The 27,703-nt window shown below is 42.3% G+C and overlaps 1 protein-coding gene across 2 annotated transcripts in view; it reads left to right on the forward strand.

Moving 5' to 3' along the window:
* Positions 1-27,703, forward strand: part of PDLIM1 (PDZ and LIM domain 1) — a 563,378-nt gene that overhangs the window by 132,265 nt on the left and 403,410 nt on the right. For both annotated transcript variants that reach the window (XM_069610591.1, XM_069610590.1), the window contains exon 2: positions 26,124-26,275. In XM_069610591.1, the coding sequence (XP_069466692.1) occupies positions 26,124-26,275 (152 nt within the window). The remainder of the gene's footprint in view (positions 1-26,123; positions 26,276-27,703) is intronic.

The following is a 27,703-nucleotide window of genomic DNA, read 5'->3' on the forward strand; positions in this document are numbered from 1 at the left end:
TAATTATCTTGGATTTGGCAGGATTAACAGAGAGCCCATGAATACTCCTATGGGCTACAAATGAAGAAATCAACCGCTGTAGGCCTATTTTAGTGTCGTCAAATAAGAAGTCGTCAGCATAGGAGAGCCATTGGAGAGGGAGATTCAGACCTTTTGGCACCATTAGTGAAGCATCCTTTAGAGTTTCCATAATATCCACCAAGTACAGATTGAACAGACACAGTGCAGCCTTGTCTCACTCCTCTTGCAGTGGGGAACTTTCTTGATAACGCTCCATGGTTGTTCATTCAGACTGTTATAGTGGTTTTATGGTGGAGAGCAATTAGCAAGTTAAGAATGCCAGTCAGGATTCCCCAACTTGCCAATTTCTTTCAAAGTAGCTCTTTGATCGAGTGCATCGAAAGCTGCCGTTAAAGGAATAGTTGGTCAAAATTTTTTATTGCCCCTACGGGTCGGCCATGTGTTTTTAAGCCTAAGTCGCTCGATTTTAGAAAAATTTCCTATGGACCTTACCCGAGTTTTCGTCCATTAAACGCACGCGAAAACAGGCACCAGGGAGCTGCCATTTTGTGATAATCCTATCATTTCCCCCATCGCCCTGGCTGACCTGCTTTTGCGGCACTAAATCATATCCCCGCCCCTGAGCCTGACATTATCAAAACATTCATATTCCCCGCCTCTCTCCGTGACGTTACTGTGGTGCGTAGGCAAACGCGCCCAGTCGTCTTCTACGCGACTTCACACAGAACCCGAAAACCAACACAGATCAGCCAGCCACAATTCGGAATATGAAACTGTACTTTAAAATCAAATAGCAACACGGTAAATTTGGTAAAGTACATTTATTTGACATTAAATGTTTATAGAATATTCTGCAATTGCCATATGAACTTTGAAAGTCATTTATTTTCTTTTATCTCTATCCGCAAATCCGTAAAATTTTATTGTGAGTCACGCGCTGTTCCTTTATGGTACACAGGGTGTTGGTTTTCGTTCAAAGAAGCACTTTTGTCGCACGTTGAACCGCAAGGCTGTTCCATCAAGTAGGCACTAGGCCAGCGTAAAGGTTGATATGTTGCTTCTAGCCGCTAGTACCGCATAAGGGCATATGGGCCCTTGGCAATCGTCCCTTAAGATCATCAGAATGGTGCAGTTGTTTACATTAAGCTGCATGCGGCGCTGAAGAAACCATCTGCCGGTGTCTGAAACTGGTGGCAGGGGCAAAAGGGAAGGATATACCTATTTTGAAAACATAAAATGTATAATTAGTCTCGCCAGCCGATCTTTATTACTATTATTCATTTTATTTATTACGGCCGAGCTGAAACTATTTGCTTTCAAGGATAGTGCAATGGAGTATGTTCGGCTCTAAAATCAATGCGAAAACTAACTAAATAAATCGAGTTTAGTACACAATGAGAAACGACTTTTTGTCTACATGCGTGTGGAATGTGGACCTGCATGCCCATGTGCCCGCTACAAGGACGATCCCACAAACCTTTTCAAAGCTCTTCATTCATTTATTCATGCATCCATTCATTAATTCTTCATTCTGGTATAAAAGCGTCTAAAGAGTTACTTACATTATATTTGCAATTTCCATTGTGTCTCTGCGTAATGCATTCCGTAAATCCCACTGTGCTCTTGACAACGATTTTTCGTATACTGAACTAACATGAAACTCATAAGAATTTTCTGCCTTATCGTCTCTTACGTTATTGCACCCCTCAAACCCCCCTTCAAATGAAGTTCTTTCTGCATGGTCCCTGTCTCTCAAGGTCAAAAAACAATAGAACCTTATACTGCCAGTGCGAGTTGTGGGCCTCTTCATGGCGCGAGCTGAAAATCAAAGCCGCTGACCTTCACTAGAAATGAGCATACATTCTTTCTTTGCAACATCCGTAGTAAAGCCATCTGTGAGAACTTGAAGTTTCGAATCCATCTATGTAGTGCGCCTCAATGTGCAAATGCAAACTGGCTTCTCTCCCATCTGCAACGGCTCGCTTGGTGCGTTCTAAGGCCCCAATTTTGTCCTCATTGTCTGCGAGCGTTGAAGCCCCAAAGAACCATAACTATTGAGACTTTTAATTTTTGGGGAAGGTCAGGGAAAGTATAAAGTACCCGAGGAGTTGAGTTGAAAGTGAGATTTATTGTTTGTTTGTTTTTTATTATTTGCAATACGCAAGCCTCCCCTTGGTTAACAGTGCCCAGCATTTATAAGAGATTGCGAAAATTAGTTACATCAACAAAAATATATACATACACATATAGACAAGGTCAGCAATATGAGGTGAATAGAGAGAGAATTCAAAGATGACACCCAGGTAGTTCGGCACCCAGGATGGTGAAGGTAGGGGTTAGGGTTAGCGTACTTTGTATGCACACTGTACAATAAAATTTATTTACAAAAAGACAATCGTATTACAATTATTTAAACCGGCATTTGTACTTCACAACCAGCTCTCCTTTGGGTGGACATGGCACAGTGGCAATGTTGGGTGGCAATGGATCAGTGCTCTGCACAGAAACGTTCAAAATTCCATATCTGTGCTTCTCTAATACAGCAACAATAAGGCTTTTGACAAAGTCGAACTCCATTTCCTCATAGACTGGTTTGATCACCCATTGCTTACTTCTTTTTGAAAAGGCCTTAGTGTAGCGAGGCATCCTTACATTACCCTTAGTCCTAGATTGTTCATGGCCGAGATTCTCGTTATGGGCCAAGACGGCAAGTAGAGTCCTATGTCTCATGCCCTGTATGCTGAAATGCAAGCGCTTTGGCCTGTACTTTAGGCATATATTGTGGAACACCTCCAAACCTCCTGTGTGACAGAATTCTGTCAGTCCCCTCAAATCTCTTGATAGAGTTTTATCGAAAACAATCTTCTCAATGGCTTTGTTTGTCGGTGAAGATGGATTCAACCACTTCTTCTTCCGTGCCTCCACTGGGAATAAAGGGCCATGTTCACATTGGTGGAAATGTAGGTTTTCTGACCAGCGGTGCACGTTGGTACAGTGGTGCATCAGTGACCGCCATTTTTCAAGTAGTATATCCACTGACCCTTCACAAGTTTTGGAGCTCCACCAAAGATGGTTGCTGATAGACTGGGACCACTCTGAAATACTTTCCAAACCTTTTTTTTTCCCCTGCAGCCGAGATTTTCTTATTGATTGATTTAGCAAGATGCCATACTTCAAATTGATGTTTAATATGTGGGAACTGCTCTCTCATTGTCTTGGTAATTGAAACGTGTCTGTCTGTGGCTATGAGGTCGATGTGCGTTCCCCTCGATTGTAGATATTCCACTGATTTTATAAATCCTAGTTTCTCCATGGCCACTGAGGATGTACATTGTGTTACCTGCACGACCACCAAACTCACAATTTTCTTATTATCCATGTCCTGAAAGTGGTAGGTGCAGTACTTGGCAGAAAATCCAGGGCTGTCGCACTGTCCATCGCCAGCTAGCCTGAATCATTTGCCTTCGAATGTACTTGCTAGAGACAATTGTTCAAGTTTCCAAGCATCACTAATGGCCGGAAACAGATAATCATGTTGGTATTTGTAGTACTGCGTTTTTTAAATGAAATGGAGTCCCACAAACTCAAAGAAAGACTCTTACTTTCTAAAACTGGAGCCACTAAAAAGTGATGCAGCTGCACACAGTAGATTGCCTGCTGGCAGTTTCCCCAGCATCAGTTGTGCAGACCATGAGAACGTATGATGTAATCTACAGACGGCATGTATTGTGACGATACTGCCTTGTTTTTGACGAGTCACATGAATCAATGGCTTCCCACATACTTTCCCTCTGACAGAATGCCCACATTTCAGCATACTTATAATATCCATCAAACAACTGTTGAATACTATTTGCCCTCTTTCATTAGACTGTCATCCTGCGTCAAAGTTTCGGCCTGTGAAGTTGAGGATATATCACCACATTTGAAAGAAATATCGCTGCTATCAAGTTCTGATGCGTCGGTGAATGCTGCTGCTGGTTCATTCTCTGTCATTTCAACATCTGCTACCTCAACATTGATGGGAGAACACAACAATATCGACAGCTTTTTTGGTGGCAGTTTTTTGGCGGGTGTAGATTGTGTGAATTGATCTGCGACTACTTCAGAGCTATCTTCAATACATCCAGTATCATGTTGTTGCGGCGGTGCGGTCATACTGTAGCAATGGTCCAATAGAACTTTGCTGGATTCTCCGGACACATTCATTTCATCTTCTGGCCATTGGACATGAGCATCCCGAGTCTCAACATGCCGCGTCTGAATTAATAGTTCCTCCATAGTGGAAATGGTCTGGCAAGCAATATCTCTCATTCGCTTCACTGTCTGTGTATGTATGGTTTGTAGACCCACGGGTAACTAGAGGACAGACTGGAAAAGGGATGTTCAGTTTAAACACAAGATAAAGTATAGTACAATTGACTGGAAAAAAACATAAAATAGTCCCCAGCACAAAACAATTACTAAAGTTATGAACTGTTTGTAACTAACCTTATTTTTGTTTCTTTTCTTTGCAACTTTTTTGACTCGACCTTCAACATCTGCACGCTGTTGCTCCGATACGTATCCGCATGTCTCCCCTTCCTCTTGCGCTGCAACGACTATATTTTCTGTATCCGCATAGACAGCACAGAATGAGGCTCCATCGACTCCTTGAAACATAGTATTTTCATTACTATGTATCAAAATATTGTTAGCGTAAAACGCACGTGAGGACGAACACACATGTACATCTCAATAGCCAAACACGATTTAAACATTGTGTGGAACAATCAAACGACAAGTATTCGAGCTCTGATGACCTAGTTCGATGGAGATGTCAGTATCCATACCTCTGGCTCTACATGGACTGCCACGAATGATTGTATTGAAGAGGAGGCATCAGCAACTCCCTGAAACACAGTACTTGCGTTAGTATGGTTTTCAATATCGTAAACATAACACACACTTGGGGTCGACGGCACAGGTACATATAAAGAGATAACCACAAATGTTGTATTGTCTAAAAGAATCAAGGAATATTTAAAAATGATAAGACTTAATCGACTTATTTCTCCGATTTCTTTACATCTGCATCATCTAAATGGGATCTTGTGATTGTAGTGGAAGCTCCATCATCTCCCTGAAACACAGTACTTGCGTTAATAGGGAAGAAAGTATAGCAAATGGAATCACGTTATATGATCACGCTCGATGGAGCTGTCAGTATCCATACCTCATGCTGCTGGAGAATATCTAGGGCTGTTGTCAATGTGGTGCGCACTTCCGAAAGCTGTTGCGCCGATTCGTAACCGCATGGTCCCGCTTCCACCGGAATTACTTGAATGTCAGGCTCCGCATCAAGTGCGTGGGTTGACGATTCAACAACTGCCTGAAACATAGTATTTGCATTAGTAAGGATTACAATATTGAAAACACAACACACGCTTGGGGTCGACCACACAAGTACATATCAACGGCTAACCACAAATGAAACATGGTGTAGAACAATCAAACGACAAGTGTTCCAGTCCTGATGATCACGGTCAGTTGAGCTGTCAGTACCCATACCTCGGGCTGCTGAAGAACATCTAGGGCTGTTGTGAATGTGGTTAAAGACAAGCTGTGGGTTCGCAAAAACAGTCTGTGCGCTAGTTATCACTGATTAGAATAAGAGTTCCATCAAGGAATTATTTCTAGAATATCAGCAGCATTACCACCCACGCAGCCAGACCACCCTGGCTGGAAATGAAAATTGGTAGAAAATGAGGTGAGGTGGAGATGCGCTAGATATTGCAACAGTAATACACTCAAATAATAGAATTAATGTTTTAATAGAACAGAAACAGCCGACACGTGTTTCGACACGCTGGTCGTTCTCAAGGCTGAGTAGTTTGTAGAACATAATATAACAACAACAAAAAAGAAAAAAGAAGGAATTACAAATCAGAATTGATACACACATTAACAATATCATCGCATACACAGAAAAATTAGCAATTGAATTTAGAACGAGACAGATATATCACAACATTTTGTATAATACAAAAAGAAAACATATTTTTGTTGGCATACCGTGAACCAGGGTTGAAGAGTGGAGTACACGAGGTGGAAGCAGTTGCAAGAATTAAAAACAGATCAGAAATTATATGATGAGTATAGTCATTTTTGAAAATGTTAAGCCTGTGAGTACAATACTGGAATGGTGATCCTATTTAAGGTATATAGCAGTCAGAGTATGAAAAATATGCATATAGAACGGGACAGTTCCCTTGAATAGTGCGCAGAGACACCGGAGCCACCAGCCATGCACTGAAAACACCAATCACTCAATAATTGTATAGAGAAAATGCCTTAAGGTAACAAAAAGGTCATCAATGGCCCTAGAAAAAAGAAAATTCTGATAGAATAAGACTAGAGTCCAAACTGAACACATTAGTAAACAATCTAGGCTTACCGTACGAAGAATGAATATGTTGATAAATCAAGATGGGGTGATCCCTAAACCAAAATAACCATGGGTAAGTATGAAGGGAACACTCAGTAAGCGAAACCAATAATTGTGCAAAGAACCAACACTGCAGGTGGAAAATAACAGATTGCCATACCTCGAAAGAAGGAGGCGATGTGAAACTCAATCGAACATCGCATACAGAAGACAATCCCTGCCGTAATGGCCGCACATGTATATTACCTTCGAAACAAAAATTAACAGAACCGTAAGGATACTGGTTGTAAAGCAAAAATGCAATAATGCTGATGCGTGGCTACAAAATACTTACTCGTAAATCGAGCGAACAGATAACACGGAAATCCCCGAAAGCAGCTGTCCGGGGGAAAGAAGGGCAAGAAATACGAGAACGCAGCCGACGTCACGGCGGTGACGTCGGCTGCGTCGCAAGGATCGGGCGTCGCGTGAATGACGTCAGATGTAAACACATAATGTGTGCTAGCGTACTCGGTGTTTACTGACTGGTAGAGTTGTTGTTGTACAAAAGTAAGACATATTAGTCAATATGGAAGAAAAACAACACAAGCTAGAGATATATGGTGCTGGTGCCGTCATGCAATGTTTAGTGGCTCCGGCGTAGTGCAACCCCATTCACCAGTTTGGGACATAGAGCTCAATATGAAATAAACAATAAAATGTTATAAAAAGACAGACATCTCATTATCAGTATTGAGACCCCGCGTGGTGCACCGTAATAGACAAATAAGTTTGGCCTCCATTTGGCGTAGTTTCAATTGAAGATTGCCACCCCTTTTCCCCCTATGTGCCTTCATCAAGCCAATAAAACGTAAATCTTCAATATTATCCAGCTGGTGCTCCAATTGCCAATGAGCAGCCAAAGGTGATTTAGGTTCAGACATCTTTAAACTGGACAGGTGTTCCCTAATTCGGATACGTAGTTGGCGAATAGTGCTGCCCACATACAGTTTCTCACAAATACAAACGATAGCATAAACTACATGAGTTTTTTTCAAAAATGACTATACTCATCATATAATTTCTGATCTGTTTTTTATTCTTGCAACTGCTTCCACCTCGTGTACTCCACTCTTCAACCCTGGTTCACGGTATGCCAACAAAAATATTTTTTCTTTTTGTATTATACAAAATGTTGTGATATATCTGTCTCGTTCTAAATTCAATTGCTAATTTTTCTGTGTATGCGATGATATTGTTAATGTGTGTATCAATTCTGATTTGTAATTCCTTCTTTTTTCTTTTTTGTTGTTGTTATATTATGTTCTACAAACTACTCAGCCTTGAGAACGACCAGCGTGTCGAAACACGTGTCGGCTGTTTCTGTTCTATTAAAACATTAATTCTATTATTTGAGTGTATTACTGTTGCAATATCTAGCGCATCTCCACCTCACCTCATTTTCTACCAATTTTCATTTCCAGCCAGGGTGGTCTGGCTGCGTGGGTGGTAATGCTGCTGATATTCTAGAAATAATTCCTTGATGGAACTCTTATTCTAATCAGTGATAACTAGCGCACAGACTGTTTTTGCGAACCCACAGCTTGTCTTTAACTATATTTTATCGCCTGTCCGTGCTTGCTGACTTTCACTGTGTTACGATGGTTGATTACATGTCTAACAGAGACAAGGATAGGGCAGCATTATTTGCCCCGAGGGGCAGTACTGATAATGCTTTCAAGAGTAACTTCTCAACACCAGAAACTCTTAAACAAAAATTTATTAAACTTGAACGTTTATCAAGAAAAGAAATTAATAAGTATTGGGAACAGGCGTCCCTTACTAATTACTTTGAGAATAATCTTATTCCTAGAGGTTTGCGGATTCTTACATTCCCTAACTTTGATCATGAAGAGGATGCGGACCTAGCAGAGCAATGGGTAGAAAATCTTAATCAAAGTTCCAAACGCATGTTAGAACTATTAATTTCACATGCTACTAGGGAGCATAAACGAGTTCTTTCTCAAATTCAAGAAATTGAGGAAATTAGCAAAATGCCCAATGCAGAAGAAACCAAGCAAAAGAACTTTGAGAAAATGCACGACATTTTGGTTGAATACCAAGATGAAATCAAATTACGTAAATTCAGAAAGTATTTCCGTGACGACAAAGACTACCGTCAGGATAGAGTTTACACTTTCCAACCCAAGTATGATAACATCAATACTAGCTCCAAATCACCTTTGACCAACACTACCCCTGTTAGTTCTGATCCTGATTCAGAATTTGAACCGAGTGACTCAGATGCTAATGAGGCCCAATCAGGTCAAATCCTAAATTTAAAGGGGAAACTTTTTTTGGGCGAAATCAGACGCTACAAAAAGGGCAATGTCAGATTCGCCAACACCAAACAGGTCAGATTTACCAAAAATCCAACTGTGTTTACTCCAACCATGCCAAGCATACCAGGGGCAGGAGGGGGGGTAAACGGCAGCGGAAGCGGAAGCTCGGACGAGGACATGACTCGTCCAGGGATCTTGACGCGCTCAAAGAAACGTTTGGCTCTATAGATGATCCAGACTTAGTGATTAATTTGTCTGACCGCCCGTTATCGTATGATGAGAACGCGGCACTTAATAAAGGTCTGTCTTTTTCTCCCAGCATTGGTACTAATTTCGTGAATTTTCAAATTGACTTATTTAAATTCTTGAGAAAACTAAAGCTTAAAAAATATTTTGCTACTCAAGTTACAATGTACAATCCTAAGCCTAAACCTGATCCCCCTAGTTCCTTCACCATTGGGGATCTAAATGTTATTGAGACTTTGGTCAACTTGGACCATGAGGTCTGTTCGCAATCTCCCAATGTCGCCCAAGATTTAAGTATCAATACACTTCATTTGAATCTTAAAGAACTTAAATCCAAGTCTAAATTCACCCCTCAACTTTCTGCAGACAATGTCATTGAAACCTTTAATCAGGCACTTACACAAGATATTCATGCGTATTTGGACAAACAGACTAATCCACACAAGAAAAGTAACCTTACTACCAATCAAAGGAAAGCCTTAAAACACTTAGCAGAAGATCCCACCATTGTTATCAAAGAGGCAGATAAAGGGGGTAATATTGTTATTCTTAATACCTCTGATTATATCTCTATGGGTTGTAAACATTTACATACCCCTGGCTGCTATGAAGTTCTCAAATCTAACCCGACCAAACGTGTGGTTTTAGAGCTTCTTGAATTAATTGAAATGTGGTATCGCAGAGGCTTTCTAACTGATGATGAGAAACATTTTTTATCCAATACTGACCCTACCACACCGACTATGTACTTCCTTCCTAAGATACATAAAACTTTTCATACCTTACCAGAGGTACGTCCGATCATGAGTGGTATCGATTGGGCTACTGAAGGTCTTTCAAAATATTTGGATGAGGCTCTTAAACCTTTTGTTGTACAAATGTCATCGTATATTCGTGATAGTACTCACATTTTACAATCCTTGCAAACTATTACTTGGGAACCAGAGTATTTGTTGGCAACAATTGATGTTGTGGCGCTATATACTAATATCAGTCATGATTTAGCTCTGCAGACCATTGATTATGTTTTCAGGAACACCTCAGCTTCCTATTCTGATCATGTTCTTATGCTTAAACAATTTTTGCAATTTGTGCTTGCGAACAATATGTTCACTTTCAATGACCAATTCTATTTGCAGGTGAGGGGTGTGGCCATGGGTGCCAAGTTTGCACCCTCTTTGGCTAACCTATTTATGGCCTTCTATGAAGAGACGCATATACTCAATCAATTGCAATTTGTGCCAAATATTGTGATGTGGCGCCGTTATATTGATGACATTTTTCTGATTTGGAAGGGTTCTGTAGACTCTTTTACTGCTTTTCTATGCCATGCTAACGCCAATGGATTTGGAATCAGCCTCACTGGCCTCTGTAACTCATGCCAAATTGACTTTCTTGATTTACATATTTTTCTAGAAGATAATAATATACGCACTAGTACTTTCAGAAAACCTACTGAAGTGAACTCAATTTTGGCTGCTCAAAGCAACCATCAACGCGCCACTATTAATAATATTCCAATGGGCGAATTTCATAGGGCCAGACGCAACTGTTCTTTACCAAGAGATTTTGACAGAGAATGTAACATCCTCAATCAGCGATTCCTCAATCGAGGGTATAAAAGTACTGTTATTTATAAAGCATATACGAAATTTACCTTAATTGACCAACATGACCTCCTGACCAATGTGACCAGGTCAAAAGAACATCCCCCTTTTATTTCTCTAATTACACCTTTCACGGATGATTCTTCTCTTTTGTATAAAATGGTTGCAAAACATTGGCACATTCTAAGACTCGATAAAGATTTACAGCCTTACTTGACACCCAAACCAAAGTTTACTTTCACTAAAGCTCCCACGATTAAAAATCTAGTGAGTCCTTCCTTTTTCAGTAAACAACTAACTACTTCTACTTGGCTACAACAGCCGGTTGGTTTTCACAAATGTGGCCATTGTAATCAATGTCCTTGGGCTTTCACTAAATGTAAAATTTTCTGTGACAAATTTGGAACTCAAATTGACATACGTGATTTCATCAACTGTAAAACTACTCATGTAGTTTATGCTATCGTTTGTATTTGTGAGAAACTGTATGTGGGCAGCACTATTCGCCAACTACGTATCCGAATTAGGGAACACCTGTCCAGTTTAAAGATGTCTGAACCTAAATCACCTTTGGCTGCTCATTGGCAATTGGAGCACCAGCTGGATAATATTGAAGATTTACGTTTTATTGGCTTGATGAAGGCACATAGGGGGAAAAGGGGTGGCAATCTTCAATTGAAACTACGCCAAATGGAGGCCAAACTTATTTGTCTATTACGGTGCACCACGCGGGGTCTCAATACTGATAATGAGATGTCTGTCTTTTTATAACATTTTATTGTTTATTTCATATTGAGCTCTATGTCCCAAACTGGTGAATGGGGTTGCACTACGCCGGAGCCACTAAACATTGCATGACGGCACCAGCACCATATATCTCTAGCTTGTGTTGTTTTTCTTCCATATTGACTAATATGTCTTACTTTTGTACAACAACAGCTCTACCAGTCAGTAAACACCGAGTACGCTAGCACACATTATGTGTTTACATCTGACGTCATTCACGCGACGCCCGATCCTTGCGACGCAGCCGACGTCACCGCCGTGACGTCGGCTGCGTTCTCGTATTTCTTGCCCTTCTTTCCCCCGGACAGCTGCTTTCGGGGATTTCCGTGTTATCTGTTCGCTCGATTTACGAGTAAGTATTTTGTTAGCCACGCATCAGCATTATTGCATTTTTGCTTTACAACCAGTATCCTTACGGTTCTGTTAATTTTTGTTTCGAAGGTAATATACATGTGCGGCCATTACGGCAGGGATTGTCTTCTGTATGCGATGTTCGATTGAGTTTCACATCGCCTCCTTCTTTCGAGGTATGGCAATCTGTTATTTTCCACCTGCAGTGTTGGTTCTTTGCACAATTATTGGTTTCGCTTACTGAGTGTTCCCTTCATACTTACCCATGGTTATTTTGGTTTAGGGATCACCCCATCTTGATTTATCAACATATTCATTCTTCGTACGGTAAGCCTAGATTGTTTACTAATGTGTTCAGTTTGGACTCTAGTCTTATTCTATCAGAATTTTCTTTTTTCAAGGGCCATTGATGACCTTTTTGTTACCTTAAGGCATTTTCTCTATACAATTATTGAGTGATTGGTGTTTTCAGTGCATGGCTGGTGGCTCCGGTGTCTCTGCGCACTATTCAAGGGAACTGTCCCGTTCTATATGCATATTTTTCATACTCTGACTGCTATATACCTTAAATAGGATCACCATTCCAGTATTGTACTCACAGGCTTAACATTTTCAAAAATGACTATACTCATCATATAATTTCTGATCTGTTTTTAATTCTTGCAACTGCTTCCACCTCGTGTACTCCACTCTTCAACCCTGGTTCACGGTATGCCAACAAAAATATTTTTTCTTTTTGTATTATACAAAATGTTGTGATATATCTGTCTCGTTCTAAATTCAATTGCTAATTTTTCTGTGTATGCGATGATATTGTTAATGTGTGTATCAATTCTGATTTGTAATTCCTTCTTTTTTCTTTTTTGTTGTTGTTATATTATGTTCTACAAACTACTCAGCCTTGAGAACGACCAGCGTGTCGAAACACGTGTCGGCTGTTTCTGTTCTATTAAAACATTAATTCTATTATTTGAGTGTATTACTGTTGTGAATGTGGTGGACACTTCAGCATCTCCCTGAAAGACAGTACTTGCATTAGTATGGATAACACTAATTATAACTGAAAACAAACACCAAGGGACGACAACTAAGGTGTATATCAATTGGAAAGCACTAACCAAACAATTGGTAAAATAATCACACGATACATACAAACTATTACTTGACATGCATAAAACAAGTCTGTAGCGGAATAGCCAAGTATGATTACCTGATACGCGCTAGAAGTGGTTGATAACTGCGAGTACGTGACGGAAGTAGAATGTTCTTGCTTCAGATTCAAGGGATAGTCAAGAAGTTGTAAAGGTAAATTATTGTTTGATAATGAAATGCCAATATTTAAAATTGCCATGTAAGGAGACAGAATACTTGAGTAATGCGCAATATAGCACAGTTCCCTGTGCCCATATATAGATTTCGTTTGTGGGTTATGAAATCTAAAAATAATATATTGATAAATGTCATTATTCAAAAAGCTATACACTCATATCCATGTCGAAAGTATTACAAATTGGAAACAACACCTAAAATATCAATGAATCCATTCGGCTACCTACACACTACCGCAAGGCCTAAAGCTAAAAACTGACACTTGACTCACCAGTGGTGGATTGTGGATGAATAGAGTGGGAATAGCGTTTGCGAGCAATTTTCGTGTCGATCGCCGTTTGTTCTTCTTTGTTACCCAAGATGTGGTGTACATGTTCGAGGGAAAGTGCTGGCTGCAGATGCGGTATCGATCACCCCTCTTGTCCTCAAAGACTTGTTGGACTCTACTTTCCAGCTCATCCAGTGGATATCCGCAATGTCTGACCCATTCTCTTATTCGATCAACAGTTTTCGGGAATACATGCATTGTAGTGCCTTCAGATTTAGCATGGGTCTTCGAAGGGCAACCGCTAATCGAAGAGGCAGGCATTGTTGAAAATTCTGAAAAGTAAATATCAAGATTATTATAAAACCTTGATGAATAAAAATGTCATAAAGTAAATGAACCATACCATGCTCAATGCAAGGTTTGTTTTGGTCGCCGGAACTATACCAGTTCATCATGTGTGGCTTAGTATTTGCATAAGTTACAGAAATTTCTGTTTTGCCTTGCACGAAAAGGAACCATGCTTACATTATAGACTGGGCCCCCGAAGGATGCAATTCGATGACAATTGACACAGATGAAAATAAATAGATCTATTGATAGCATAACAATTGAAACTCAAGTCAATAGCAATGAGACCAATGACCATAGCTCTATTGGGTACTGTAATAGCAAATAGATTGAAATGTAAAAATGACCGAAATATGACTAGGATACATGGCCTTACCTTGACCAACAAACAGTTGGATTCAGCAGGCCGAGCAGTATGTTGCAGGAGAACAGGTAGATGGCCACAGGTAGCACACTGACGAGTTTGCTCGAAGCGGTCACAGATAGCACAGCGACGAGCAGATTAGCATAGATCTCAGTGCTTCTCAGGTAGAAGGTTCAGGAGTTGACTTGCAAAGCACAAAGATGTTCTCATGAGACATATCAAGTGGTTTATAAAGTATTAGAAACAGGGGTATGTTTGTGAATGAATGACATGTGTATGTCGTGGTATTATGTTTATTGCAGGGGGGCGGCCTGCCTCAGGGGAGGCCTGCCTGGAGACACAGGGTCTGAGGAGGCCATGTGAGCGATGGCCCCTGGGCGTGGGATACCTTTTGAAGTGTACATGCTGTTTGGCACCTTGGCTGTTTGTGCCCGTCCATTGCCCTTATGTGATGTTAACTTTGCATGACATTCGCGTAGATGGGAACACTGAGCAGGACACGGGGCATCCATTTTTGTACCCCCTTTCCACTCCACCAGCCTGTACCACCTGTGAAAAGGAATGAAACAAACTGTTTTTAAATGACCAAGATAAGTTTAATAAACGTTTGTCAATGACAATTCTTGTAACTAATGGCATTCTGCTCGGACAAATGCTATCTAGGCACTGCACACTATTAAACGACTTTACAATGATATGTAGATGTAATTTTGGATATAGTAGAAGACCATGAAATAGGAGTGGCATCACAAGCAGATTATACTTACTCGTTACTCGAATTACGAGGACGAACAGTTGCGCGAAGTTCGTGCATAAGCACCATCATTATCCTCAACACGGACCGTGTGAGGCAGGCTGCCCTGAAGTCTGGCAGCTCGGTGATGCATTGCGGTCGTGGCTCGCCTTCCGAAATGTAGGCCACGCATCCCGAGTTTTCACAGCAGCAGCAGTTCTCCTCCTCGGTCGGCATTAGCTCGCACCGATTTCATGTGCACCAGGTGGAAACACCGTCCATGCGACTAGGTCCAGTGTCTTCATCCGTTGATTCGTCCTGCCAACTGCTGTCCGAAGCCCCATCGTTTTCGCGTGTTTCCCTTTCCAGTAGTTTCTCCTCGGTATACTCGGGCTCGTACATGTAGGGCATTATTGTATCATTGTGTGTTGCACAAACTAAAATAATTGATAGCGGTGGTACTGGTATCTGTTCACACGGGCTACAAGCAATGAAGGTAGCTGACCAGAGCACAGAAACGAGTCACAGAATACTCAAATTAGCACAGAGAGAGGAATGGAATAGGAAATCTGCTGCTGTGTGTTGTGAAACGGTCTGTTTATACTTATTGAGGAAAGAGGTGTCCTGCCATTTCCATGGCGACACGTCATTAGCTGAAGCGCAGCGAATGTTGACACGAGACGTGCTTTGGCGTTGTGAAATGGGCGGTACGCATCTGCTGATGACAGGCTCAGGGGCGGGGGATATGATTTAGTGCCGCAAAAGCAGGTCAGCCAGGGCGATGGGGGAAATGATAGGATTATCACAAAATGGCAGCTCCCTGATGCCTGTTTTCGCGTGCGTTTAATGGACGAAAACTCAGGTAAGGTCCATAGGAAATTTTTCTAAAATCGAGCGATTTAGGCTTAAAAACACATGGCCGACCCATAGGGGCAATAAAACATTTTGACCGGACCATTCCTTTAAGTCAAGACGCACCATAAACCACAGTATATTTCCCATTTAGCGCAAGATCTTGGATCATGATAATCACTAATCCATTGAGTGAAGTTCCCATATTTCGCCTAAAGCTAGTTTGACACTTTGAGATTTTCACTTTCTCAACTAACCATGTCTCCAGATGGTGAAGGACAATTGAAGCAAACACTTTGCTATCTGCATCAAGCAGCGCAAGTTGGTGATAGTTCGACGGGTTAGCTCTATATATTGGAACAATATGGGACGTTGACCACGTAGATGGAAATGTTCCTGTAGCAAGTATATTTCTAAGTAAGACAGAGTGTCCTAGCCCAAGATTTCCTATCTGACTTAAGTTCAAGATTAGCCAATCCATTGGGTCCCGGTGCTCTTGAAGAACTGATCGAATTTATAACTTTTAGGATCATGGCGTCACTGAAAACACACTGGAGTCCCATAATGGCAGTACTCCTTCCCCACTAGAGTTCTCCGGAGCTGAAAAGGCCTGGCCAAAATGGGAGACCCAGTCTGCTTGGGAAACACCATTTATTTGGAGGAGGGACTGGGGAGCTTCGCTGCTATTAATTATTTGCCAAAATGCTTGGGAATTTTTGTCCTTTAAACAAAGGAGCATTTCATCTCTGTCCCATTGCTCACAGGAAGCTTTGGATTGTTTCACCCAGTTCCGATACCCTTGGCGAATTCTTCTTTCTTCCACTAGTTGGGCAGGACTTTTAGTTTAAAAAAATTTCAGTAGATGGAGCTTCTTCCACATTTCTCTTTTGCAGCCAGCCACTGCTTGATTGTGGGCCTGCATATGATTAGAATTTTACAAAAAAAACAAATTCCTTAGTGGTGAAGGTTTTAAATTTCCATGTGAAGGAATAAGTAGAATAAGTATGGTTTGCAATAAAGTGTGAAACGAATGATACAGATTTGAATATCAACATGCGTAAGAGGTCCGAAATATTTTACTTGCACAATGAAGCAATCCACACGAAACATGTTTTCATGCAAGAGATTGCCATCTCGGCTTACCATTTTGGTCTCTGATTCGGACATTGGGTTAGATTGCTGTTTCTGAAGTTCTGTAGTTTGTATGCTACGTCGCCCTCTGCAGATTCTTGAATGCTGAGATAATCCAAGCAAACACAGACAATCTTGCAAACATCTGCATAAGTCAAAGAATGGTCATCCATAATGGCCTGGACGAAGACCAATAGGAGTGCAATAAACCTTGACTGGTTGGTCAGAGTTTATACAGTGACGGGAGCACAATTTCCCAACAGGCAGATCTGATGAGCATCTAGGAGAGGGTACAGCAAGCACGAGTAAGTGTAGGCAGGAAGGACTCCCAACAGGCAGACCAGATGAGCATCTAGGAGAGGGTACAACAGGCGTGAAAGGACTAGTGGCTGTAAACTGGCTGTCTGGCCCACAATAGACTACACTGAGAAATGTACTGTTGCCAAGTAACATTTGCACTCTAAAATAGGAATATAGTGACATTTTAGCACAACTACATATGCACACACAAACATCCTCAATCAGAAATTCATTTGGTTCCTGTAAACTAACCCTTCCAGCGGGGCCTTTGTTGGGAAGTATTTCTTCTAATGAAAACCGGGCCTTGAATTTTAACCTAGGAGTACTTGCAACAAATGGAAGAGGGTTTTTACATTTTAAATATGACACACATTCGTCCGAGTGACCATTTGACCGGCTATAAAGTGCTTAGTGACTTCTAGTGGAAGGTATTTATCTCAGATTAACAGCGTCTATACTAAGGTACATGGTGATTAATTACGTTTAAATGTGCATTCACAATTTTTCTATAGAGAAGATCTATGGTTTACTGCATTTTCATACCAATTCATATAATTAATTGTACCAAATCATTATACTTGACTTAAGTAACATGTGTTTACGTACCATTACATTTCTAATAGGTGTGCTATAAGAACTGCACACATTTGAGTTAATTACTTTAAGTTCAATACATGTTTTAATACCAGTTTGTCTACAGCTGAACCATGGTGTGTTTTATGAAAAGCCGTGTGTATTTTATGAATAGAATACTTAGTTGTATGGATTATCACTGAACCACCATAAACGAATAATCAACAATATACATTTTTTTTTTTTTTGGTGCATGGCTTTCTGGCACTTTTTGGTGCAAGCCTGAATTGTCTCTTGTACCTTGCATGCGACTCAGAGGATTAGTGACAATGTACTAGTGCACTGGGGCAAAACGATCCTTGGTTGCACAATTGAATTCTTTCCTAGTGAATATTACAACCTCAAGTCATGTTAAGTGCAGGAACTTAACTATGGAGTGGAAGAGGCAGGATTGCAGTACTTTTCTCTGCTACAGCACACTTTAGGACCCAATGATAATCCACAGCACCATATCATCGCCTGCCGTAACACAATGATTCTCTGATAGGAGGGGTGTGACGAAGACCTCTGTGTGTCCTTTGTGGTGATGGTTGAGGTACGAAGGGGGCAGCGTCCCACCACCTGCAGTGTAATGTCAGGCCGGCAGCCGCATAAGGCGTATGCACTGGACAGTCCTACCACCCCCCCTCCCCAGGAGAAGAGCAGAAGCATGTCACATTAAGGTGTCGAGAGATCTTATCGTCCCTTTTGGAGATTCCGTACATTTGTTGAGCCTGTTAAATACCAGTAATCTCATTGTGAGAACTAGGTTTGTTTATTCCACCATATTCTCAAATGCAGCAGCGTTCCAGGTAGCAGGGCTCTGAGTAACGGGGCCCCGGGAGTGGGAATGCCAAAAGACCAGCCCTGAACCTCATTCTGAAATAAAGATGACAGACGTGGCTCTTATGGATTCGGTCCACCTATTTGGGATCTGTTGGCCCACATCTCACACTGAGGCCTGTGTTAAAGTAGCCTGGGAAATGGCCACCAGGGGGTGACATTTCTCAAAACATGCACCCTCAGTAAAAATAAACGCTTTCCCCAAATATCTAGGTTCCAAATTTATAATATAAAATGATACCCCTACTAGAATATTTGGGGGAAAGTATTTTAAGGGTTAGGAAACTTTTTTGCAGGCGAAATTATCACATTGACCCTCTGACACATGATCACTTTGATTTCTCTGCAGTCAGTCAATCCCCAGCAGCAAACAATTATCAGGAACAGCTGCATATATGTAGTTAGGCTAAGACCAGCCCAGGTGGAGGGAGCAGAGCCCTTTAAAAAAACAGGTGATTCAGGCCGGGAGTCTGGCCGTTTGGGGACAGAGTGGGAGAGAATTGGGAGGAGGTGGGAGAGTGGCAAGGTAGCAGAGCAGTGTTTTGCTGGTGGTAGAAGAGTGGTGGAAGGAAAAAATTAGGCAGAGGAGGGGAAGAAGAATAAAGGAGGGTGGGAGGAAGAGTGCAAAGATACACAAAAGAGGTGGCAGAGATGAGGCAGGGTAAAATGTGGTGGTGAAAACAAGAGGGGGAGCGAACAATGGGGAATGTGGAATCTGGCAGAAGACATAAAGAAAGGTGCAGAGGCAAGCCCTGAGGCACCAAAGGTCGGGCCTGGGAGTGGTGTAGGTACTGTGAGTGTGTCAGGAAGTAGACACAGACAACTAAGGAATGTTTGGGCTACAAACCTTTATTTAAAATCACAAAGAGGTTGGGATAAGGCCTATCTTGCCCTATGCTAAGGTGGGATTTCCCTACCTAAATAAACTAAGGATATTTTGCATCAGGAAATCCAAAGCAAATGTCCGTCTGTGTACAAAACCTATACTTGCCCTCACATCTATTTGTTCAAACTATGTGGGATTGTCGGCATCAAGTGAAAGTGTTAAAAAAATGTTTTGAGCTTCTTCCAGCTCTTGGATGGAAAGGGGTTCTCCCTACCACAGGATACAAAATAGTTCACTTTTAATCACAAGGGGTTCTCTTCGCCAAGTTTTCCAGTCTCTCACTGTTTTCACAACAACACAGTTTCTCAGGATTCTTCCCGGCTTTCAAGCTTTTTGGCTCTTTCATCAACATCATAAAGTTCAACTGTTTAAGTTCACAAGATACAAGCTTCTTTGGATAGTCAACCATAGGCGTATAGATTATTCAGGTGGCTTTTCTTTAGTGGGGTGTATTCGGTCTAAGTGCAGTTGTCAGACCACACAGTCCACCCATTACAGGTCACACAATCGACCAACCTGATTGGCTTCTTTTCCACAGTTTCACAACCACTGCTTCAGCTAAACAGTGGTATTGGACGTACATTCTTGCAGTCCTTTTCAACACTTGTTTTGCCACCATTCACTTGTTGGATTATCAAACTTTCTCATTGTGTTTCAACTTTCAACTTGTACAGTTCCTCTTTTCCTTATGGCTGTTGCCAACGCTTGCTTTTTCTCAGCTTGTTTATTTCACAGTTCATTATTGTTAGGACAAGTTTGTATGCAGTACCCTTTGGGACCACTACACACAACTAGGACTACAAGTGTAAGCAAAACCAACCTTTGGTAGAAGTCTGTACTACAGTTTTGTAGTAGCGTTGCTGAGCAGTCAGGTTTATCTCAAGAGGGAATGTGAGCTGTAAGGGTGTTAAACAGAGGTCTATAATTAGAAGTATTCAAATAGACTCTTATACTCAAGGTTTCTTGGTAAAACTTATTAATTTATTTCACAGTCAGTTATAAAACATTCACTAGAATGAGGCAATCTATAGCACACAAAACTATACTTCAGTACTTCACAATATCAGATTCTGCAACATTTAGACTACTTTGAAGGAGGAGCAAAATGGCATTCAGAGCATTTGAAGTAGGAACAAAAAGGTATAAGTTGATAAAAACAAATATTACAGTTACTCTTAAACAGTGCAAATAGTTTTAGTTCCCCAGAGGAGTTGATTCAATGCAATAGGTTAGGCCAAAGTCAATGGACTAAAGTTTTGTATAGGATAAAGCAGTTCTGGAAGTTAAATGGAAAATTCTTTGCCAAAGTTCTCAGAAGTAGTTCGTAAAAGAAAGATTCATATGTTGGGTCACAAGCTGACTAGGCCTGCAAGTTGCCAAAGTTTCGAGCACTTTCACAGTGAGAGGTAAATTCTCTTGGTCGGGTTTTCACAGTACCCTACAATGAAGAAAAAGATGCAGCTGAAGACGTCTGTTCCTGACAGTCCCTGCAGATCTCGCTGTTCCTGAGCCTTAGTCATGGGGACAAGAGGAAGGACGTCAGGACTCTTGCACTGCACAGGGACTGGTCAAGAAGCTGATAAAGGCAAATCTTCAATTACGGTAGCTGTCGTCAAGCACACAAGCTGGTGTCCTTCTCCCTGGCTTTTCGGTTTCCTGCAGCACTCTGAGGAAAATACAACCACCAGTGAGAATTGTATCCAGGTGGTTTACGAGTTGATTGGTCCCACCAACTCAAAGGGAGAAGTCGTCCTTGAAGGGCTTCTCTGTCTTGATGAACTTGGCAATTCGGTTTCCTGCAGCAGGGCTTCCCTTCACTGGGCAAACCAACGGTCCAGGAGTTGCAGCAGCCGTCCTCTTCCAGCTCGTCTACGGTTATTTCGTTGCAGTGGTCGACTCTGCCTTCCAAGCCAAGAGACTTGCCTTTTAAACCGTTTTCTCCCATTCTTTCCAGCCTAGCTGCCACTCACCCAGCAGGGTGGCTGTCCTTGCCAGACAGTCTGCCAGCCAATCACGCCAGAGTGCATTTGGGTCTCCTAGGAGACTAAGCACAGGGAGTTTCGAGCACCTCTCTCACTTCCAGCACACCCCAAACACTCGGACGCCAGAGGCGGTCTTCAGTCCTGAAGCCCGCCAGAGGCATAGGAACAAAAGGACCAAACCTGGTTTGGCATGCGGAGACAAACTCTAGAAGGACCTTTCCAAAAGGAAATGGTGAAAAAAGAACACCAGTCCCTGATTAAACAAAGGAGGCTCAGACGCCATCTTGAAAAACAGAGCTCCCGCGATTTAACGCTACCGGTGTTCGCAGTCGGGAAAAATCATGGTAGTAAGTTGTAAAACCCCTACCACCAGCCATTTCGAGAGGAAAGGGTAGCATTTGACTGCTAAATGAGTTTCTAGACATAGGTGATACTAAGTAACCCCTCCAGCACTCTATGATAAGATAGTGTGTGCTGGGTCTAGGAATTTGGAAAGACTAGTAAAGTCAATTTCACTTTACTTTCTCTGGGAAACAGTAGTTTATCCTAGAGAAGGTTTTTAAACCTTGCGACAGCCTAAAAAGCTTTCCTGTGTCACTCCAATGAGGGTGCTGTGTGACACACATGAAAAGATGATACCTATGGAGTTGTCTAAAACTCCACAATCAAAGAACACAAGAGTAAAACACACATCAAAATACATGAGATAGTGGGGAAAAAAGGCTCACACTCTCTCCAGGTAAAAAATATCAAGTCCTCAAAATCCAACAAAGTTGCTAGGGGTCTCTAAGGTGAAGGGAATTACCACATTTATGAGAATTCTCCCTAACAATTATATTCATCACCAATGCTTGCTTTCTTTAGTTTCCATGATTCACAGTTCCTTTGTATTAGGGAACGCTTTTCTCTGCTTTCCACTCATGTGGCATTCACTCATTATTACTTTCCCTTGGTTGGTTATTCAAAATTGCAGTTAATTCATATCCAAAACAATGTAATTGCAAATTCCCAGTTCACTCTCTTGCTGGGAATTTGCACCCTGCTCACGGCTTCTCATTCAATTTCAGGTTTAGTGCTTTTCTGGCCTTTCTGTGGCCTTTCCAACTGTACTACTTTTCCGAATTCACAAACCACTCTGTTCATCAACTTTCACGTTACCGTAGTCATCAAACATCTGTGTTTTACATTTCTCGACCGGCAATCACATTGCCTCTGCTGTCGCTTGCACTATCGCGAGCGCTCGACCTTCCTTCACCACGCGGCTCGCACCACAGCGTCCCACAGTCATTCAGCCTCACTTGACTCACTGGATACACTGTCTTCGAATGCCCTTCTCTGCTTCAATCAATTCTGCCTGGCTGCTGCTGTTCCCAGCTCGGCAAGCCCCTCTTCCTGGGTCTCCGACACCTCGGGCTATCGGAGAGGGAATCCTCTTGACCCCAGGAGGTTGACAGCCTGATCCTGCCGCTGGAGACCTTCCGACAACGCCAGCCTTAATCTGCTTCCGCTTTATGCTGCTCTTTTGGCCACTTGCATTGATTTCACAACGGTCTTGGTACTCGGCATCCCTTTTCCTCGTCCCAGTACCAGATTGGTGTTTGTGTATGTCTGAATTAATAAAGAATGAATGTAAGTTCATATGTGGTTTCTTCCTAATCTGAGTACCGTAGTGTTATGCATTGGTAGATGGTTTTCTAACACAATAGGGAAGGGATTGGAAATATCCCATAAAAGCCTGGGGGACATTGGATTCCTGATGAAAGGGAAATGGGGACACTGTGTCTCCCCAAACGTGCCTCATCCCCACTACCCAAGTCTCCTCTTCCCAGGTGATCCTCCCTTGCATGTCAACCTCTGGGGTTTAGATCTTAAAACAACAGCCTTTTCCTGGCAACTTGGGGAGAGGCTATTTCGGGGAAAGAAGTGAGAGCGTCCTCAGATTCCTTACAGTATAAGCACTTGTGCAGCATTGGTCAGGTGAATGTGAGGCCTAGAATTGAAGTATTTAGGAGCTAACATGTGACTGAATGACAGGGAGTAGAGTGGTTGTAGGTTGGTGGGCTGGAGAGTTAGGGCCTGGAGACAAGGAGATGATGAAGGCCCAAAAAGACAGCCAACAGAGGTCCTTAAGTTACCAGTTGCCTGGGTGAGAATATGGCATTCATCAAAAACTGGCTAGCAATTTTACAAAGCTCCAGCTGGTAGTTGTTTTCAGGATGTGGGACAGCGGGAGGAGGTCTCCCCCACTAAACCCATGCTACAAAAAATAAAGACTAGAGATCAGAGAATCTGAGAATGTCCAAGCGAGACGGGAGGGAACTCTTCAACTCCGAGTCTGTGAGTCGCAGGGTAAACCCCTTTTATAGTACTGAAGCCCTCCTATTTGGTTATTCTAGTATCATTTATGTTGCTTTATAAGACTGTTAGGTTAGTAAATCCCTTTTGAGCAGAATTGTCTACGTAGCATCCCTTGTGAAGTGCCCACTGCTTCATTAAAGGGGAGCAGGGGCTTCATGGGTTTACGCAGGGTGAGGTGTGGAGGTGTTTGTCATATGTGCATATATGTGTCGGGCTTGGCTCTCTGTTTACACACCTCACCTATCTGCCGCCCTGTAGCTTGCCATCGGGCATCATCGTCATCATCATCCTGAGACAACCAGAACTCCTGTCTGATTTAAAGCATTGTGGCCTGGAAGACCTCATCGCTTCTCCAGCCTGGGGTAGTGTGACCAGGGGTCATGCTTTGCTTCTCTCTCGAAATACACAAATTACCAAGCAGCCTGGCCTAGCAGCCAGCAGAGCTGCAACGTGCACCAGTTTAGAGACCGAGCAAAACGATTCCGATTAATTTTTCAAACTTATATTTGGAGGCAACTGGTTAAGCAACCTGTCTGGTAGCTATGTCGCTGCTTAGCCACTGGCACACTTTGCTAGGAAGTGCAAAGACATAATCCCAATAACCTTGCTCGGTGTCTGACCAGCACAGCGCCACATCAGAGGTTAAGCTCGCAGTCAATCCTGTGCCAATACTTAGTTATCATTCTGCCTCAATTGCCAGTTAATAGAAAACATGCTGCCGTGCTTCGTATTGATCTTCATGGCAAATATCCAGACATACTGATGCAGTGCAGCCTTGGACCCACACGCACTTTCTGTTGTCACCTATGTAGTAACTGTTACTACTGCACTTCCCCTGAAAACAATCGCCCACTGAGTTTCTGCAGCCATGAGGCGCTCCTGCCCACTAGGTTTTCTGGGTTTAAATTCTAGCACGAGAATCACCCACAAAAGCAGAGCATGGCATTGTGTCGCTGTAGCCAGGCTCCCTCCCACAACCACCAAAAGGGGGTTCCCACACGACTACTGCATTCCATGCTGGTTAATTATCCGCAGATGCGTGGTAGCCATGAAATGACAACCTATGAGCACACACCACTTATAAGACAGTGGGCACACTGAATGTAACCAAAACAATATCGAAAATATACCTCTTGTCTAACATATGTATGAAAACGTATAATCTCGGAAAAGAACTTGTCCTGAGGATTGGGCTCTAAGAATGCCACGTTGTAGATAATGTTATAACTTAAATTGGCATAGGGCAGCATTTTCGTTTTTACAAACGTTCTACCTCTGTCTTAGCCTCCTGAGCTATCTTACCAGGGGCTGGATGGAGGCCAAGTACTCACTACTGAGATCTGTGTATGAGCTACAGGTTCGAATTCCAGCAAGTCCAACTCAGCCTTTCATGCTTCTGGGTTTGCTGAATGAGTACCAACTTCCGTTAGGGAATAAAAGTAAATGTTCTATTTACAGCACTTTGACAGAAGCACTTCATAAAAACTATTATTATCCTGTCTTCTGCAGGAAATGCTATAATGAACCCTTTACACCCTGGAAGCCTCTCCTGTCTTTGAATAGTCTTGCTAGAGGAGTTTGTGTAATCACAGTACTGAGAACCTAGTAACATTAAATGTATTTTTCATAAAGAATACACCCTCAGGTTTGTATTTTTTCTAAACACATGAATTTCTGAATTTAAACAAAAGCGTTACATTAAAGTCATTGGGTGTCGTTTTCATTTCTTTAATGCAGGCTTAAAAGCAGGGCGTATTGGTGGTATGCCTCCATTTAATGATCTGCCCCATCTTCCTTCTGTTCCAAGGCACCGGAGTTTACACCTCTGCTTTGCTTTCCTTGCTGTCTTGGAAAGCACAAGGTTTTACGCCGGCATGGCATTTTCATACAGGCGTAAAACCAGAGGATTCCAATCCAGAACACCCTGCATTTACCCCAGGTACATACCCGGCGGATTCCATTGCAATCCATTTTAACACCCTGCCTGCAAGCATCATTTGAAGGCCTTTACTCTTCACTTTTACTTTACGCTTTATGAGAAATAAAAGGGATGTTGCCTTGGTTTACTCCTCACCTTTACTCTCTGCTTTGTGAGTGGTGAATATTGCATGAAGGGTTGATATTGATATTCTATTTATATCGCGCTCATACACAAGTGTTCCCTACGTAAGAGCTGACGGTGGCGGTCCTCTGCTTCCAATTGGCATTTTTTTTTAGAAAATTGCCCCCATTGTGTTCTGTCCTGCACAACAACTTAATCCGAATGCTGTTGACTAAGACTATTTGAAGTTAAAAATGAGAAATTAACAAGCCATTAATTGATTGGTTGTGAGTAATTGGAGTTCTAATTTTTTCCAGGTGACTCCAGGAAGTAAAGCGGCATTAGCCAATGTTTGCATTGGGGATGTTGTTGTTGCCATTGAAGGGGAAAATACGGAACATATGACACATTTAGAAGCGCAGAACAAAATCAAAGGCTGCATAGATGAGATAAACCTTACAGTTAACAGGTAAGAACATGAAAGTCGATGCATGTCTCTGTGTATGGTACCCTACCTGCGGTCACAAACCAACGTTGGCGTGGTAATTGGGGCATCTTCTGTCCATATAGTCTCTTTTTTATTGTTTACCCTGGTGCTATGGACAATGCGCAGGTGTATGGCAAAATGGCGGGCTGACAACCGTTGAAGTAAAACTGCAAGAGTAGATAACTATGAATGGAGCCATCTGTAGTACAAGGAAACTACACTGCTCCCATGCAGAAAGGGCCCGCGGTTCTCTGACACTGAGTTGTTGGGCGGATCAAGTAGCACCTAAAAGGAAAAGCCTGTAGATAAATGAATGGCAAAGGTGTGTCACCACCTGCAGTGTTGACGCAACCAATCAAAGAACCTCCAGTAAAGGAGGAGCCCAACACTGGGCAAATAAAGCAGTGACATGTTCATTCATCTACATTGAATGAATGCACATAGAAATATTATATTTAAACCAAAGTAGGGTTTCGACAAGCCATAACTTGGCATAAGGGCTGACAATAATTACAGCCATAATTAGCAATTGGCCATTTAGTAAACATTCGAATAAATGCTTTTACTTAGAGGAAAGGTCCTGCAGTGCTGTGGTGTCCCTCAAGAAGGTGAGCTTGGGCCCTTTTTCTCTACATGGCTCCTGTTATCCTAGTGGGGGCCGTCTCTTTTGAATGCTAGCCCAAGCGTCCATACATATGGCATCATTTGCCAAATTAAACAAGCCACAAACAAACCCTGAAAGAGTAAAATGGAGAGCTGCAGTCTGCTTTGATAAAAAATAAATAATAAAAAAATTAATGGTCAGAACTGCTGGCTTACTTGATTGGATGCAGTGAATGAATGCTCCCTTTTGGGAAAAGGATGGACACTGCACTTGTCTTTTGTTGGGGTTCTTGCATGTTTGTTCCCATATTGCCAGGAGTTTGCATAAGGTTCTCCCTCCCAAGAGAGAAAGACATGCCCAGCATGTGGGGCACATCTGTGCTTGTGGGATGTTATGTCCTCGGGCCTTCTGAGGACCAGGGCCTCGTGCAGCTTTTAGTGCTCCAGCAGGGAGCCTCAGGTGCAGACTGTGATGGGCTTCTTGAGCCTTGGAGCTCCCCTTCCGAGCCTCGGGCTGTCAACTGAAGGCAGAGTGCCCTCGAACTACTTTGCTACTGTCTCCGCCGGTAAAGAAATAGAGAGCAGGTGGATTATCACCCGTCGTTCTCCCACTCTTGCGTGTGGTCGGTCTCCTTGATTTCCCTGGTTACGTGGTGCCCACACCCACCATGTGCATGCCTAGGCATCAGTGCGCGGTACCCACTTACATAGTGGCACCGAGTATGTAAAAGACTAGAACGCTATGAGCTCTCACACAAGACCCTTCTTCCAGCTGTCAAGTCCAGAAAAAAAGAAGTGGGACTCATT

Source organism: Ambystoma mexicanum, chromosome 8 (genome assembly GCF_040938575.1).
Source record: "Ambystoma mexicanum isolate Mex_15411 chromosome 8, UKY_AmexF1_1, whole genome shotgun sequence".
NCBI lineage: Eukaryota > Metazoa > Chordata > Amphibia > Caudata > Ambystomatidae > Ambystoma > Ambystoma mexicanum.